The sequence below is a fragment of the Vitis riparia genome, chromosome 5, assembly GCF_004353265.1.
Source record: "Vitis riparia cultivar Riparia Gloire de Montpellier isolate 1030 chromosome 5, EGFV_Vit.rip_1.0, whole genome shotgun sequence".
NCBI lineage: Eukaryota > Viridiplantae > Streptophyta > Magnoliopsida > Vitales > Vitaceae > Vitis > Vitis riparia.
In genome coordinates this window covers 22,345,430-22,364,391 of record NC_048435.1, presented here as the reverse complement: position 1 = coordinate 22,364,391, position 18,962 = coordinate 22,345,430, and the positions used below count along the sequence as shown (strand labels likewise).

At 40.3% G+C, this 18,962-nt stretch overlaps 1 protein-coding gene across 2 annotated transcripts in view; it reads left to right on the top strand.

The window, feature by feature from the left end:
* LOC117913782 overlaps nt 1–17,231 on the top strand; it is a 37,811-nt gene extending 20,580 nt beyond the window's left edge. The window contains exons 1-2 of one of the 2 annotated variants that reach the window (XM_034828818.1): nt 13,594–13,670; nt 15,568–17,231. In XM_034828818.1, the coding sequence (XP_034684709.1) occupies nt 15,579–16,577 (999 nt within the window). In that variant the 5' untranslated portion in view covers nt 13,594–13,670; nt 15,568–15,578 and the 3' untranslated portion in view covers nt 16,578–17,231. Of the gene's footprint in view, nt 1–13,593; nt 13,671–15,567 lie in introns of those variants that run through there. The other variant, XM_034828820.1, reaches the window with a different exon arrangement.
* Nucleotides 17,232–18,962: the final 1,731 nt, after the last annotated feature.

The following is an 18,962-nucleotide window of genomic DNA, read 5'->3' as shown; positions in this document are numbered from 1 at the left end:
TAGGGTTTTCGTCTCTATAAATAGGGGACTTCAGACCCTTAGGGATCTTTTTGAACGTTTCTGCTTCTGAGTTTTTCCCCTTCTCATCTCCTTTGTTGCATTCCCCTTACTGCAACAACAATTACTACCTTCTCCCCATTGCATCGTTGTTCACTTTTTTCGGTAGTTTCTTTGTCTTTCTTAGCTCTTCCACAAGTGAGCTTCATCATTTGCTAGCGGACATCTTTCTAGTAAGCCCTTCTTTTCCCTCTATTGCCCCCATTTCCCTTTTTTTGTCTCTTTGGGTGGTTCATTTGTTGCTATTGGGGTTGCTCTGGCATTTGGTGGCTCTTTTGGGTATGAAATGGACGCTACGAAGTCCATAGTGTGAGGTCCTGGGGTTTGTCTAGGGAGGTAATCACCGTCGGCAGTGGGACTAGTAGCACCTATTAGAATTAGGGTTTTTCCATGTTTTTGCTTGTTGGGACTTTGAGGGGTACACCTAGGCCTTCTGGCCTATGGAAATTGTGATGTTGCGAAAAGGAAGCCCGTTGTTGGGACTTTATTGGCTAACAGGATTAGGTACCCTGTCTTAGTGCAGAATTAAAACCAGTCATAGCCATTTGTTGCACATTTGGGGCACTTCCTTTTGCCGATAGGGTCGGGTGACTGCTTTCTAACATTCAACGTTGTGTTGTGCAGATCCTACTTGGCTCATTGCTTCAGCATGTCAGCAAAAAGGGATGTTGTCTCCACCAATGTGGCTGGTAAGGGTAAGAAAGGTGGTAAGATAGGAGCAGGTGTAGGATGCGTCGGTTCGAAAAAGCCTACTGAACTCCTTACTGAAAGGGAGTTTTGGGAGCGTTTTCACATCCCAAGGACGGTGCTCCTACGTCTGCTGAGAAGGATTCTCCGAACTCCATTTTCTTTAGCAATGAGCAATACAACGCAGGGCTTTGCATTCCCCTTCCTTCACTTTTCAAACAATTCCTTCACTACACCAAAATTCCTCTCGCGTTCATTCACCTGAATGTTGTTAGGGTGTTGATGGGATGCAGCATCCTAAACATGCTTTTTCACCTGGACCTCTCCCTACTAGAGGTACTTTTTGTTTACACCATCAAAATGAGCGGGAAAGGCATCTTCAATCTATCTGCCCAGATCCCTTCTTTTCAATTGGTGATAGGGCTTCCAGACTCCAATAAGGGCGGTGTAAAGGGGCACGTCCTTGTTCGAGGCCCATTAGCTGGTTTAGTTGAGCATCCGGATTGGGATTTTTGCCCATGTCTCTCATTGAGGATTCCGGGTAGAACTGGGTCATTCTTTATAGCTTGTTGGATGTAGTTCTGGTATTAATATTTTCGTTTGGTGTGACATAGTTAAGGAAATAAGAGGTCAATTAGTTGAGTGGGTAGAGAAGACCTCTTTCAATTGCCTCAACAAATTATTCGTAATTACTATGGACGAAATGAATCATCATACTCTCCTAACTGACTAGAATCTATTGGTAGTCATTCGAGAGCCTCAGTCATACATCATTCCCATCATTTCTCGCTCGCTGCCCAAGGTCCTGGTGTTCGAGGAACATCACTTATTGAAAAATCTTCCCTTCTACGAAGTGGCATATGGGGCAGATGCTAAGGCACACCAAGACCACCTTGATCAGAGGGAGAAAAAGAGATAGGAAGGGAAATTAAGGCAAGCTCTGAGTGGGAACTGTTCGACTACTACTTCCATTGTCCGTTCTCGGCTAAAAAAGTCTTCTACTAAGGCTGCCAAGAAAGCGCCTACTCCGGTCCCTACATCTTCGTCTATCTCAACTTCTTTGGCGTCTGCTTCAGTGGCCAGCACTATGCCAGATTTAGAGGCTAACTTAGATCTCCCGGGAGTAAAGCCAGACACAAAGGCTGAACTTGTGGTGCCCCGCATCATCCACGAACTGGAAGGGAAGGACGATATGGCGACGAACCTGAGGGCTGGTTTTAGGGAGAGGCAACGCAAATGCCTCTCCGAATATATTGCAGTCGCCACCCCTCCTACTAAGAGGTCCTGCACGGAGGCCCCCTAGAAGGCACCTGTTCTGGATACTCCCTCAGTACCGATGCCTCCAACTGATGTTACAGGACCTAGCAATGTGTCGACTACGAAGTCTTTTGCTAGGGAAAATACTTGCCCTACTCGAGACAGGGACTCCACTGATCCAACCGCTATTGATGATGACCTAGACGAAAAGGAAGCCATGGCTGCTTCTAGCTCCTTCAGCTAGGAGGAGATGGTGGAAATTTTGAAGCAAGTCCCCTACTTTATCGAGGCTGAGCCCCCTTCAACCAAAATGTCAGACTCTTTCCCGTTTACAAAGCATATCTCGATGAATTTAAAGGAGAATCCCTTCATTTCTATCTCAACCCGACTTTCATTTGGCACTCCAGAAATCGTCGTCTCTTATATCCAATCGATGCAAGGTTACACGACTCAGCAGACGACTGAAGTGGTAAATCTTGTCATGTCTTTGGTTTGAGTTTTCTTAGTCGCCTATTTTAATACTTATCTCAATGCTGCTCTTAGGTGGTGGTTGGTGTCAGCAACCTAATGCGGTAGTGCATCATACTTTTTGAATGGTTGAAGGTCGCTGAAATGATGAGGGCATTCATTATCCCAAAAATGGGAGATAGCGAAGAGCTTCGTACTAAGTTGGAACGGGTAAAGAGCGACCTGGTCGATGTCGAGAAGGCTGTAATGGACGGAGTTGAGGCACTAAGGAAGGCAGAGGGGGAGAAAGAGACGGCTCAAGCTGAGGTCGGTCGGTTGAGAGAGGAGGTGAAGGTTGTTGAGGCTAAGGGCAGGGATGCCGATAAAGAGATTGAGTGTTTGAGGAAAGAATTGGAGAAGCTCCAAGCAGGGTTCGCCACTCAAAAGGAATTGGAGAACGAGTATTAGAAACAAGTGGATGATATGTTCTTCTTCGACTATCAATGTTGTATGAAAAAGAACAACATCACCCAACACATTCCCAACTATCCTTCTAATGATAAGGACAAGGTGGCCGACACTTCTACTCAGGGAGACGAAGTTCCTTCTATTGTTGATCCTTCTACTGGGCAGTGATATATGTTTCTTCTTTTTATTTACTTTCGGTCGGTCATGGCTTTGTAATCGAACAATTTGATTTTTTAATGAACACTTATTTCTTCCTTTGTTTGATTTTGCGCACAATTCTCTTTACTTAAACCAACTCACCGATAGTATTGTTTTAAGTTAGATACATTCCATGGGCAGAGTAAGGGCACTTCGTCCAGTGTCTGCAGGTGGTATGCCCTTGAGTCTCCAGCCTTAGTTACTACATAGGGTCCTTCCCAATTTGCTTCGGAGCCTTCCAAACCCTTTTTCAATTGTGTTTTCAACGACTCTTCTGAGGATTAGGGTCCTGACTCTAAACTCACAAGGCTAGGCCTTTTTGTTGTAGTAGGCGATGGCTCTTTGTTGGTAGGATTCCATCCGGATGGTTGCGTTTTCTCTTACTTTGTCCACCTAATCCAAGTGTCTTTCAAACTCTTGTTTCTCATCTCTTTGCCCTTGGATGGTTGTCTTGGTTGTTGGCATCTCTATCTTAGTTGGGATGACTGCCGCTATTTCGTAGGCAAAAACGAAAGGGGTGTTTCCAATAGGTCATCTAAAGGTTGTCCCGTAGGCCCATAGAACTCTAGGCAGTTCATCCACCCACCTTCCTTTGGCTTTTTCCAGCATTTTATTTAACATAGAGAGCAGGGTTTTGTTCATTGTCTCTGCTTATCCATTGCTTTGAGGATAACATGGCGTGGAGTACAGATTCTTGATCTTTAGCTTCGAACATAAGTTCTGAAGGCAATGTTGTCGAATTGCGGCCCGTTATTGACTACAATTGCTCATGGGATTCCAAATCAACAGACGATGTTTTTCCATACGAATTTGGAAACGTCCTTATCTTTGATGCTAGCATAAGCTACTGCTTCCACCTATTTGCTGAAGTAGTCGGTGGCTACGAGCAGAAACTTCTTCTATACGGTTGTGACAAGTAGGGAGCCAACTATATCCATCTCCATAGTGCAAATGGTCAAGGACTTGTGACTGGATTGAGGACTTCGGAAGACATACAAGGTATGGGAGTTTACTTTTGGCATTTGTCACACCTTTTGACCTAGTTCCTAGCGTCTTGTCTCATGGTGGGCCAATAGTATCCTTGTGAATGAGCATGGTGTGTCAAGGTATGTCCGCCTATGTAGTTTCCGCATATACCTTCGTGGAGCTTGGCCAGTACATACTGTGTTTTTGCATCATTCAAACACCTGAGGTATGACCCTCCAAAAGATCATCTATAAAGGCTCTTGATTACTACCAAAAAGTGCTATTTTGTAGACCTAATTATAATGGTTTTAAGCACCTTTGTGTAGTAATCATATTCATTTAACCCAATTAATTCATTAAGGTCCTTAGTAATTGGTTTTAACCATTTTGTGGCAAGTTTACATGTTTTTATCAGCTTATGAATCAATTCAAGCATGCCAAATGATGGAGGAGCTACTTGGACAAATTAAAGCAAGGATTTTGGAAGTTTACAGGCTTGAATTTCAAGTGGAAACACGAGCACAAACAAGAACAATGGAGAAGAGGAAAATAGAGGACAGCAGGTGCAGTCTTCTTTCGCACTTTTGGGGCACTTCCTGAAGTCCATTTTCTACATGCTATATACCATTTCAAATATCAGGAAGTCAAGAATCCAATGCTTCAAACCGTGTACAATTTGGAGTTTAAATGAGGAAGATATGGCCTTTGGAAGACAACTGCATCAAACCTTACGAAAATTTCGCAAGGTGAATTTCTCCTTGCGAAATTTCGCAAGGGGATTTTCCTCATGATGCGAAATTTTGCCATTTCGCAACATTGCGAAATTTCGCAAGGAGAAATTCACCTTGCGAAAATGCCAAATTTCCTCTGTTTCTCCACGCACGCACCACTGACTTCCCAGATATTTTTAGCTTGATATTTTCTCATGTAAATTCCTTTTGTAACCTTGTATTCAGCCATCATAAGGCTTTATCTTGTAATTTTGCTATATATAGAGGTGCACAACACCTCCAGAAAGGGGAGATTGGAATAGAGAGGATTGAGGGATCGATCCTCTGTACATTAACTTAGAAATATAAAGCTCTTTTTTTTCTCTCTTCTCCTGTTCTTCCCCATTTCTATTTTCTTAGTAGCCAAACAGCCTCTGAGGACTTTTCCTCGGAGGATGATTGGCTAAAACCTTTAAGTTTCTCAAAGTATGGATGTTATGTGATGGCTTGGATACAATCCCATGGAAATTTCTCGCACCTGGAAGGTAAGGTAGTCGTTTTTCATTAATGGTTCATTAATGCAAAGTTTGGTTTTTATTTCCTTTGGACAACTTCCAACGGCCAATACTTGATAAGCTTTTGGATTTCTATCCATTAGTTATCTCCTACGAGGTATTGGAAGGTGAGGTTTTCAATTCCAAGTTTTGCATTAATCCATTAGAACCAATTTCAATGGCCATTGAAAGGTGAGTTCATCACCTGGAATGACTTTGAGTTGCCAATATTTGGTAAGCTTTTGGCTTTAGACCATTAGTTATCTCTTACGAGCCATTCAAAGGAAGTCTAAGGTGAATAACCATTGATGAAATCCACTACCATCTGTTTTGCCATTTTAAAGGATTAAAACTTGATTTGCTAAATCCATACCGGTTCAGGAAGCAAGCATCACCATAGTTGCAACCCCAACGCGAGGAGCCTATCCTGAGATTTCCAATTTGCATAAGAGCCAGAGCATAGCTATCCTATCTTTGAGAAACTTGTTTTTACACCCTTTCATTTTAGTCTTTAATGTTAGCTTAAATTAGTTTAAATCTTTCTAAAACATTTTCATCTTCTTTTAAAGCTAACATCCATAAGAAAATCACCTATTTTCCTAATTTGAATATCACTAGTGTTTGCGAAAACCCTTCCCAGTGAACGATCCTAGAACCACTATGCTATAGTAGCTTGGCTACTTTAGTAATAGTATTTAAGGTATAAATTTTGTTGATACGCCTTTAAAGCTAAGCTACCATGAGTCGCATCAGCTCTCCTTGATTAGAGTGTAGCAGGCAGCTTGTACTCGGATCTTGTGGGCTTGCTTGCTTTCTTCAAGTAGCTCTCCTGTCCGAAGGTACGTCTCAATTTCATGCATCCAACTAATGCCCGTCTTGTTAGCACTACATATTGATGTTGCTGTGATTGAGGATGTGGTTTGGAGGCAAATGGGTACTTGTATCGCCTCGTTTATAGAAAACGTGGAAGCTATCCCGACTAAGGCGTCAGCCTGTATGTTTTCTACTCGAGGAATTCTTTTGACGTCGCACTTGGTTAATTTTTTTAAGTTGGCCCACACATTTGAAAGGTATTGAGCCATATGTTCATCCTTAGTTTCATATTCCCCCTAGATTTGCCCAACTATAAGCTGGGAATAGTTACATATTTTTAATTTAGCTGCCGATAAAATAAAGGCGAGGTCCAACCTGAACAAGATTGCCTCATATTCAGCTTCATTATTAGAGGCAGAAAACTCAAGCCGGATAGCCTACTCTAATTGTTCCCCGATCAGTGATTGTAAGAGAAGGCCTAACCTGGAGCCCGAGACCCTGGATACTCCGTCCACATGAAGAATCTACCACCATTTTTCAGGGGATAATGCGATATGGTAAGGCTACTAGGGACCTCTTCTATGAAGTTAGTCATGACTTGCCATTTCATCGCCAGTCTGGGCCAATATTTAATTTCGTACTCACTTAACTTTATGGCCCATTTTAGCATCCTTCTGGATAAGTCTGGCTTATGTAGAATGTTTCAGAGCACAGTCACCTGATGGGCTTAGAAATACGGGCAAAGTTTTCGAGTAGCGCTTCTTAAGGCCAAAGTTGTCTGTTCCATCTTGGTGTACCGTATTTCCGTTTTAGTCATTGCCTTGCTCATGTAGCAGACGAGCCTTTGTTCTTTATCCTTCACATGGCGAAATAGAACAACACTGACTGGACATTCAGACACTACTAAATACATGTAGAGTTGCTCACCGAGCTCAGGGCTGCTCAAGATGAGTGGTCGGGTGAGGTAAGTCTTAATTTCCTCGAATGCTTGTTGGCACTCACTCGTCCATCCGGCGGTGTTTGCCCATCTTAGGGTGAGAAAAAAAAGTCTTAGCTTGTCGGTGAATTGGCTTATGAAGTGCCCTAATGCAACTAAATGGCCCATGAGCATTGTAATTCTTTCTTGTTACTTGGGGCAGGCGTTTCCATAACAGCTTTTATTTGATCCGGATTGAGTTTGATCCCCCTTTGTGTCACCATAAATCAGACGAACTTGCCCGCACTGACTCCGAAGGCATATTTGGTCGAGTTGAGCTTCATGTTGTATGCTCTCATTAGGCAAAATGTCTTTTCCAAGTGTAGGGCGTGTTTGCCCCTGGTTTTGTTTGTTACCACAATATCATCGATGTAGACCTCCACAGTCTAGTAGATCAAAGTTTTGAAGATCTTTGTCATAAGCCTTTGGGAAGTGGCTCCAATATTCTTCAGCTCGAATGACATGACTTTGTAGCAGTACAACCCGTGTGGTGTTACGAATGTTGTTTTTTCCTTGTCCAATTGGAACATAGGAATTTGGTGGTAACCAAAGAAAGCATCTATGAAAGAGAGCATCTCATGTCCGGAAGTAGAGTCAACTATCTAATTTATCCAAGGAAGCGGGAAGTTGTCATTTGGACAAGTGTCGTTCAGGTTGGTGTAATCGACACAGGCTCGTCATTTTCCTCCTTTCTTCGGGACAACCACTACGTTTTCCAACCAATCCGGGTATTCGACTTTCCTGATGAATCCAACTATCAGCAACTTGTCTACTTCGGCTTGGATGATTTTTTGCCTGTTCGAATGAAAGCATCAGACCTTTTGGCGAATGGGTTTCAATGAAGGTAAAATATTGAGTCAATGAGAAGCTAGCGATGGGTGGATGTCGGGCATATCAGAATGAGCCCAAGCGAAGACGTCTTTATTCTACGAAAGCACTTATTCGAGTACCTTTAATTCTTTTGGTGAGAGGAAGGAGCTAGTATAAGTTATGTGATCATTGTTGTCCGAGAGACGTAGAGGCCGAAGTGGATCGACCACCGGTGGATCTTTGTCCACTAGGTACTGTAGTTGCTATTGTCTCTCCATGTTTACTGGTTCTGAGCACGGTTCACTACTGCTTGGTGCTCCGGACTCAAGTACCACTTGATAGCATTGTCGTGCTGCTAGCTAGCTGCCAAGAAGGTCGATATGCCCGTCCTCAGTGAGGTAACTTACCATTTGATGATATGTGGAAAGGATGACCTTCATGCCATGAAGTCATGTGTGTCCCATAATGGCGTTGGAAGGGGAAAGATCCCCTACCACAAAGAACTATACATTCTGGGTGACCGGCCCAACTTAGAAGAGTAACACGACATCTCCTAGGGAAATTGTTGACGCTTTGTTGAATTCGGACAATACTCGCTCGGGATTCTCCAAGACTAAGGGTGAGAGTCTCATCTGCTCATATGCCGACATTTGTAAAAGGTTAGTCGAGCTACCTGGATCAACCAGAATCCTCCTTACATCAAAATCACCTATCCCCAATGTTAGGATCAAGGCGTCTTCGTGTGGCTGAAGTACCCGATTGGGATTTACTGGAGGGAAGGTGATTATCCTGTCTATTGGGTGTATGCTCCTATTGGGCAAGTTGTATTGAATGGAGCTAATTTGCTCTTTTACGGAGACTGCTCAAAGCAACCTTTGTCTTTTCCGCTTAGAATTGTATTTCTCATCCACAGCCCCCCATGGATGTAGTTGATTATGGCCCTTGGGGCCGTTGAAGTGATAGGAACTTGGATGGCCGGATCTTAGGCCGTCACACTTCGTCCTTCGTATGAGTAGACGTATTGCTTCAACTGTCCTGCTCTTATTAGCCTTTCCACCAAGTAGTGGAGACTCTTGCATTGTTCTGTGGTATGACCATGATCCTTGTGATAGGTGCATTTCCTACTCCGATCTCATTTTTTCGGATCCGTCTTGATTGGCTCTGGCCATCTGAAATCGGACAGATCTTTGATCATGGGGAGGAGCTTATCATATGAGATGTTGAGGAGAGTCAGACCAACTAAGCTCGGTTGTTGTTGTCCTTCCCGCCCTTTGCCAGTTTGCCTTAATTGGTTCGAAGGCTTGGAGCTTCCTGCTGAATCGTTTCTAGCGGGTTGACTGGTAACCAAGACCTGCTGTGTAGCTGCGCGGACGTCGTCATCGAGCGTGGAATATTTGTTTGCTCGTTTGAACAAGTTATCCATCGTTGTTGGAGGTTTTTTGGTTAGAGATTCGAAGAAGGGTGTTCCCGGATAGATACTTCTTTTAAAGATTTGTAGGACAGTGTCAATGCTACAAGATTCTACTTGAAGTATAACCTGTCCGAATCGTTTCACGAATTCTCTCAAAGACTCAGTCTCCTGTATCTTTATGTTTTACAAGGTACTAATGTTTTGCTTATGTCATGCTGAACATAGATATTGTCCCATAAAGGCCTCTGATAGGTCCTAAAAATTATTCACAGAGTTTTCTAGGAGGGGTGGAATCATGAAAGAGTCTGGTCGTGGAGGCTAACTGGTAAGACCTTGCATAATAGTGCGTCATTCCCTATATCAAGGGTCATGAGTTGTCTATAATGCATGATATGGTTGAATGGATCACTAGTTCCATCGTATGTAGAGAACTTGGTACCATGAACCCTCTTGGGGGCTCGTAGTTGATTATGTAAGGGCTGAAAGGCATGGAGAGCATGTCATCTAGTCGCCTACTAACAAAGCCAGGAAAACCTCAGTTTGTCAGAGCCCCTATTTGTGGTTTTGCTGGCAGATGGGGATGCTAGTCTGGCATGGCCGGTGCAATCGACGGATCATGATAGACCTTTTGGGCCATTACTACATGCGGTCTTCTTTCCATACCAGGTGTTTACGGCCCTAACCATGTGCGCATTGCATTTGATAGATGAAATCTCCTATCTCGTCTCCTTTTAGCTGAGATATGAGTGGAATCAGAGCTTTCATCCAAAGGCGCGTAGTAGGTTGGTGGGGGCTTTTCCTCAGGTTGCACCTCCTGTCCATTAGGGAGGAACTTTGTATTTCTAGGATATGATACCTTCTCGTTTTGCCTGGAGTCTATTCGCTAACTTTTAGGTTGTCGGCTACGAGGAGGGCCTAATGAAGACACCTGTATTCGCAACACCTCGTTTTCTTCTCTAAGTCTCCTCGTTTCATGGAGCAAGCCTTGCACTTGTTGCTCACTCTCTTGCCGGCGTCTCTCCATGTTTTCATGCCAGTCGAAGTAGCCCTCGCTACCCATGATTGACAATCGGCTTCTTGAGGGCGTCGACATCTTTGTCTCGTTCCCACAAACGACACCAATGTTGATGCTGAAGTCAATTGGAGTTATATCCTATCTCTGTTGTCAAAGCGAAAACTTCTCCCCAACTGCTAGAGGTTGGGTTCTCTTCTTTCCTGCACAAAGAATGTCCGAACACACCCTCCAAAACTTAAGTCAGACACCAAAATGGGTAGGAACCCTTTTAAGGAGAGCAAATGGGGGAGCCCTTTGTGTTGCGTACCTGAGTTTTCATTTCAAAAGAGTTTTTATAGTGCCTAGGAGGGGGTCACTGTTGCGCTAAGTTAGCACTTTGACTTTTGTTGTCATGATGGCAGCATTGTGGATGGCAGGGTAATCATCACAGTTGGGGTGGTTGGCAGGGTTCGCCAGATGGTGCGCCATGATGGTTTGCCTATAGCCTCAAACAGTTGGAGGTATAGGGTAATGTGTGAAAGTCTTTTGACATAGGTGTGTGAACCGGGGAAGGTCTCATCTGCCATTCTTTGTGTCAGGAAAGCATGATTGCATACAGTAGGGAGACAGGGAAGCTATTTGAAACACGTTGCCAATTTGAGGGAGCCTAGTGCCGCTGGTCGTAGGCCTATATGGTCCGGACGAGGGCCTCGGAGTCCCATGACGGTCGTCTGGATAGTACCAAGGGGAGCGCCACGTGGACTAGTAGTGGACTGACACATGGGGGAAGGCCCCCACACCCTCCACTGAAGCTTCTCGAATCCATTAGACATGCAATCCTCATGCTACCATATGCCAGCTGCCAACAAAAAGATTTATGCTTCTCCCAGTCCCGTGTGGTAGTATGGTAATGACCCATTCACCCTTTGGCGAAGTCTTCCAGAACATTAAGAAACACATCATGATCACATGAGCTCCTTCCTCATCCTCATGTGAGGCTCATCTAAAATGTATGATGGTGAAGTGCTTTCTATGGCCATGTAGTGGTACTGTATTTAGGACGAGTGATGAAGATTCATCCAAGTTGCTAATAGTGCTCCTCAAAGGGATCCATGCATGGTGATGAGAATTTTATAGAAGACACGTGATCCTCCATCCACTAATGATATCCTCCTTCACTCCCAAATAGAATAGTGAGACCAAATGAAAACTCTCAAAACCATGAAATGAGTATCATAAAAAAAAGAATTAAAATTAGTTAATTTAAAGATAAAACTAATTGAATTCATCTAAAAGCGATATCAAATGAATTAATCTAAAAAAAATGCCGAATAGATTATTCTAAAATAAGACTAAGATGATGTTTGTTTTTTTACTTAATTTTAAATAAAACTTTAATACTTAATAGTATTAAGTATTAAGTTGTTTGTTTTTGTAGTATTCTATTTTTATTAAGTATTAAAAAGTAAGGAAAAATCAATATGTTACTTTTTCTATTTAGAAAAAATCTTTTATTTTTTTTCTATTCAGTAAAAGGTTTATAATAAATCATAAAAAAATAGAAAAACAAATGTAAAGTTTGAAAACAAATTACTTTCAATAAAAAGCTAAAAAAAACAAATACCCTTAAGTGAATTAATCTAAAATGAAGTCAATCTTAAAATAATAATAATAATCATAATAATAATAATAATAATAATAATAAGAAAAAGAAAAAAAAAAACTATCCTAAAAAAATAAATAAATAGAAATACCAAGCTAAAAAAACTAAATAAATGAAATTCACTAAGAAAAGCAAGATCCTAAACTAAATTTGAAGGTAACTAAAATCACGATCGGATCCACATAATCCCTCCAAGATATATCTCCAAAAGAGATTCGAAGTTGCAGTAAATACTTAAAAAAAAACACGTGTCAAAGGGACAAAATGAAGGGTATGCGATAAAACAAACCTCCTTAGAAATCCCTTTTTCTTTTCCTGTACTGCTTGTTTGAGTATAAGGTCATCCATGACATCCTCCACATCATAGGCAATTTCCATTAACTCCTTTATGAAGCTATAGTGACCATGGATCCTAGTACTCCTCAAATCCTTTTCAATGAACTGGAGCTGTTCTTCAACTACAACCAAAGCTGCAGGCTCTTGACTGAGCAGAAGAGAACGCTTCTGTATCACCCTTGATACAACATCCTTTGCCATGAATTCCAAAATTCTATTCCTCCAACTCATCATATTCGTCTTCTGGTATGAGCTGAATTAATTGGAATGAACAATACTAAAGCAGTAGCTAAAATCCCAAAAAATATGAAGGTCTAATGGAATGACTTAGTGGAGCTTCATTGAAAGCAGAAGAAAAAGAATGCATTTGATTCATAATTGATGTGGGAGAGGGGATCATGCAATATCACAGGATATTCGTTTTCCATCACTTTGACTCCAAAAGAAAAGGAAAAGAATTCCATTAGAGGTTGTTCAAAAGGTACTTTTCCATTAGCATAAAAAAAATAAAAGCATTTCTTAAGACCATGTGGACGTTGAAATTCCCAACAATGGGAATTGAGGATAAGCTTTCATTTCTCAATTATTTGGTTGATGGGGTATGATAATTGAGAGGCATGATGGAATTGAAGATAAGGTTTCAATCAATTATTCGGTTGATGGGGTATGATAATTGAGGATGAACTTTTGATTGATGGAATATGATAGGATAGAATATATAATATTAAAATTGAAATATATTTTAAAGTGATTTAGGTAATTCAGAACACGTCACTCTCACCCTAACCCCATCCACATCTCATTTAATTATATTTATTTTCATCAACATTAAATAAATAAATAAATAAGGCCGCTGCCTGCTATTATTTATATTTATTTTCATCTATGTCTAATAAATAAATAAATAAGATGGGGCGAGTGTAAGAAATTTCCATACTAGCCCCATCTTGTATAATTTTTAAAAATGTTTTCATTTTTTTATTTAAAAAAATTTTAAATTTTCATAAAAGTAAATATAGTTTATTAATAAATAAATATTATAAATATTTATAATTTATTTTAAACCAAAATGAGAGGGACAGGACGTTCTCCACAAAACTCCAGACCCGCGCTGATTAAAGTGATGACAGAGACTGAATCTGCAATTTTAAACCAATAAGTGAGTCCCACTAAGATGCCACACCAAAAAAAAAAAAAATGAGGGAGGGAAGACTTCACTCGCGAAGACTTCACCCACTATTTCTGCTTGCACTCTTGACCTCCCGTGACACTTTCTACTGTCTCTCTCCCTCATATCACATTCACAGACTCGGAGAAAAGTGGGTATGTTTTGTTTGGCCTTGATTATTGTCAATTTTTAATCTCAATTACATGCAAATTTGCTTCGGTTTGATCCTTGTTAGTTAGCCCATATGAATACTAATGAGTTTGAGGTTGTTATTTGTAAGTTTGTGGAATTCTGAATGAGTTTGGGTGTTGGGTTGAGCTCCGTTTGGTTGCTGAGAAACTCATTATTCTATGTAGTTGTAATGTCATGTAGTTGTGCCGGTGTCTATTTACCTGGCAAGCAAGTTGGAATCTGGTTTGTGGTGAAGTAATTAGTTTCCTTCATTATTTGAAAATCGAAATCAAAAGTGCATTTTGTTTTACTATTTGAAATCAGAAACACCCTCTGAAAAAAATCACTCCCCATTTCCAAAAATGTGCTCATGGAAGAAATTGCTTAGATGTGCTAATCACTGTGTTGAAAGCAAAAGAGGAAGAAAAATTTGAATTTTTTACTTAATGAATTATTAATAGTGTGATACCATTCTTAGAGGGAAAAAAGTTTGTAGTAGTGTATAGTTTCTCTTAATCATGTAGACACACATTGCATCTAAAGCAAACACTATCCACATGAAGAGGAGCAATTCCCTCCAAATGCAATGCTTCTCTACATGTGATCCCTAACCTCGATCTTAGTGTGGAACTTTTCTACATGTGATCCCTATGCTTCTCTACATGTGATCCCTAACCTCGATCTTAGTGTGTAACTTTTTCTATCCACCCTGCAATCTCATGGAACAATGAGGTTGTTGTGTTCATGGATGAAAATTTCCATAAATTTCAACATTTGCAGATTAATCGATGAAGTAGGGAAAATATCTCAAATTGTGAGCTCCAATGTGGGTTACGGAAATCCCCTAATTTTCTATCTACATGGGGGCTCGAACCCCAAACAAAAGGTTTAGCATAAACCTTACCCATCAATGGGCAAGTTCACCTCTTAATATATATATTAAAAGAATATTTTAAAGAACAAATTAATTATAATTATTTTATAATTATATGAAATTTTTTTATTTAATTAATTACCAAAAATATAAATATTATCATGATAATTTTCTTCATAATATTTTTATTATTATTAATATATTAATTAAATATTAAAAAATTATACATAAATCATCATTTATTTTATATCATTTAATACAATTGAATTAAATGTATCATAATTTTAATATTAAATATATTTTAAAATTAGACATATTATAATAAAATATAATAATATTATTATCGGATAATATTTTATGTAATTTAATAATGAATGCGCACTTATAAAATTTATATTTTTTATCAATGTATACAATATTATTATCAAATATGTTAAATTATATCATATATATATATATATATATATAATATATATATAATTATTCAACAAAATAACTTTACAATGGTTGTTATACTTCTAATTATATTTCTATAAAGTTTTTCTTATATTTCCATGAGTTTTGTTGAATTTTAGGTTTATCGAAATTTTTTCCAAAATATCCGTCGATATATCTTCGATATATCCATAAAATCAAAATACTGATATATCCATAATTACATATATTTTCATCATTGATTGTTTTTATATGGGAATTATTGTGATATCCCTCATTTAAAATCATAAGAGTTTATAGGGTTTAGAATGGATAATATCTATATTGTATATGGATCATATTATGATATAACTCACTTTTAAAACTATAAAGGTCCATTGGGTGCCTATAACAAGTAATATGTACAAGAAAAGAGTATGGTACTATTGTATGATTGAGATGAGTCAAAAGGTTTAGGTTTTGAGCATGCTGAATTCTGTTCCTCATCGATCGATTCAACTTTGTCATTTCTAATGATCAATTGACATTCAGATCTTCTGTATTAATCTGATAATTTCTTTTTATATTTTCAGGTATTAGCTGCATGATCATCATGAATAGGAGAATTGTCCAGGAAATTTTGCCCGTAATTGTGATAAGATTTCTTAATGACTGGCTACTCCGTGTATTCATTTTAGTCAGCCTCTTCTCACAAATAGAGCTCCTCCTCCTGGGCAACAGGAGAAAATATACACCAGGAAACTGGCTTAGATCCATCATTTGGCAAGCTTACGCAACCAAAGATGCGATAATTGATATTTCTATTGGCGTACTCTTCACGTGCCAAGGAGCTAGTGAAGATAACTCATCACAACAAAACGACATGATGAAGGCATTTTGGCTAGCATTTCTGCTACTGCACCTTGGAGGCCCGGACACCATCACAGCCTATTCTTTGGAAGACAATGAATTATGGAGAAGACACTTGATTCAGCTATTCCTGAAGTCTCTGTGGGCATCGAGCATCTTTTTTAGGTCCTGGAAGGGCACACCACTCAATATTCTAACCATGCTAATGTTTGTGCCAGGACTGATCAAGTATGGGGAGAAAACTTGGTTTCTAAGGTCCGGAAGCAACGATCATCTTAGAGATTCCATAATCCGTCATCGAGACCGAGGGCACACTGACCCAACGGTCGTGCCCTCTGTGTCCACCCCGACCGGTAACCCCCCGACCGGTAACACCCCAACCGGTAGCCCCCCGACCAGTAGCACCTTGACCACCTTGACCGGTAGCCCCTGGTCCCCCCCGACCGGTTGCCCCCAATACCCCAGGGTCCCCCTCGATCGGGGGCCCAGCTGTGCGTGTGCCACATTCATGGCAGGGTGTAATGGGCTTTGTTGTGCTGCAGTCATGGCAGAGTATGATGGGGTCAGTTATGCCGCATTCAGGACAGAGTGTGATTGCAAGAAAGCTGAGGAATATTGTGTTTCATGCCAGCCAGAAAGTGAAAAATCTGAGGTGGTGAATATACCTTCGCCAGGCCCAGGGTACCTTCGCCAGCCGGGTACCTTCGCCAGACCCTTTGCAAAAGGCTATTGAATTCTTCCCCAAGTTCAAGCGTTTATTTACAGATGTCGTCCTTGAGCCGAAAGATCTTAAACAAAGCAAGTCCTTCTTCGAGACTATATCTTGGAAACAAGCTTTCGAAGTGATTGAGATTGAGCTTGGATTCATGTATGACATCTTCTATACCAAGCCAATGGTGGCTTATGATGAATGGGGTTTGGTACGCAGTTTCATCTGTCTATTTTCAGCAATCTCAACATTCATGGTCTTCTTGACAATTGACAAGCATGAGTACTCAAATATTGACGTGATTATAACATGGTTGTTGCTGGTTGGAGCAATTGTTGAGGAGATCTATTCTATTATTCTACTGTGTTCCTCTGACTGGACCATGAATTGGTTGAGCAAACAAGACAAAACACGAGTGACGGTTCTCATTTGTGAAGCCATATCTAGTTGCCGACTACCTTTTCTATTCCCTGCAAACAAAAGATGGTCTGATTCCATGGCACAGTACAGTCTGATAAGTTACAGCCTCAAAAAATTGCCTACCAAGTTCTTTTGCATTTCTCAGATGTTGGAGTTCAGAGAGGTCTGGATTTTCTTCTGCATTTGTCTGAAGTTTGAGTGTTTTTCTAAGAATTCAAATGTCGTCCCCAGATATTTGAAAAGTTTGATCTTTGAACAGCTTATAGAGAAATCCACAATTGCCTTAGACATTAAGGCAGCCAAGCAATTATGTGCTTGCAGAGGAGGTTGGACACTTAAAAAGATGAACTGTTTCTCTAGATTAGGTTGGAGCACTGGGGGGGAATTCGACCAGAGTATTCTTCTCTGGCACCTAGCAACTGATCTCTGCTACTATACTGATCTGACCGAGAACTCAAACAGTAAAGCAAGCAAGCTGCTATCAGATTATATGGTGTATCTTCTGGTCAAGCACCCCGTTATGCTACCTGATGGAATTGGACAAATCCGATTTCAAGACAGCTGTGCTGAGGCCATACAGTTTTTCAGAATGTAAAAGATAGAATGCAAGCTTGTAAAAGGTTACTTCTTCAAGTGAACACTGAAATTCCACCATTAAAAGTGAAAGGAGATGGAAGCAAGTCAGTCTTATCCAAAGCCTGCAGGCTGGCCGAGTCTTTGCAATCCCTGGAGAAAGAAGAGGAATGGAACTGTGAAAAGAAGTGGGAGATGATGAGTCGTGTGTGGGTAGAGATGCTATGTTATGCTGCATGTCACTGTCCACATAATGCCATGCTGAGGAGCTAAAGAATGGTGGAGAGCTGCTTACTCATGTCTGGCTTCTGATGGCTCATTTTGGTATTACTGAACATGTATACCTGGATTAGGCTGGTTGTGAATTAGAAATGTTGATGACAAAGAGATTGGGTGGATTTTCTCCATTTCCATAGAAATTCCTTTTTTCTCAAAAATGGTTTTCAATCCTTTCATTCAAAGGATTTTTATTGAGGTGGTGAGAGTTCCACCATTGTTGCATTTGCTTTAAGTTCATTTTAAAGGTAGAGTCTTTCCTTAGAATTGTTACTCCCATTTGTGCTTTGTTTTATTTAAGGGGCATATGTAGAATATATATATGCACCTCTTCCTTAGTGTGTTATATTGTGTGTGGAATCCTAAACATTTTTACATCCATTTGCATAAAAGTAGTTAATACTTAAGGAAGAGAATAAAGGAAATAATTGGCATGGATGAAATGGAAAATATCTATGTCTGCAAGTGTGTCCACTAGCTTATGGATTTTTCTTAGGCTTTCTTCCAAGTTACTGATGTGTATTCAATTAGTATGGATTTTTCTTATGAATTTGTCCACAAGCTCTCAGAAATGTCCTGGATCCTTGCATTGATTGCATCCAACTCCATGCCTAGACGAAGCTGAGACCACAATTTGTCAAAGGCTGTGATGACTGTCCTTATAGTTCCCTTCCATTTAAACTGTTTCCTCCTGTTGGTGTAGAACCCAATTACATATGCTGCATAAATAGAAATGTTGCAGAGTTCCTCCATCCATATCATTCCACTTTCATCTAAATTTTCTGATTCTTCATTAACTTAAATTCATCCTGTAACCTTCTGGCCTCCCTTCTCACCTGAGGACGAAGCAACGACTGAGCTAAAAGAGCTGTAAGTTTCTCTATAACCGGGGAAACGACTGTGTTGGCTATGTTCTGTTCCTCTACTGGTTGAGCTGGTATGAAAGCGTAAGAAGCTGGCCCTCTACTGACATCATAGATCTTAGCCTTGATCTGCTCCAGCTTCTTGTGAACTCTACTTCTCCTTCTTGTTGCTGCTGATTTCAGTGTCAGGTCATCAATTACATCCTCTATATCATAGACAATGCCCCTGAACTCCTCTAGTTCTGACGGTGATTATCTTTTTTATTAAAAAAGACAT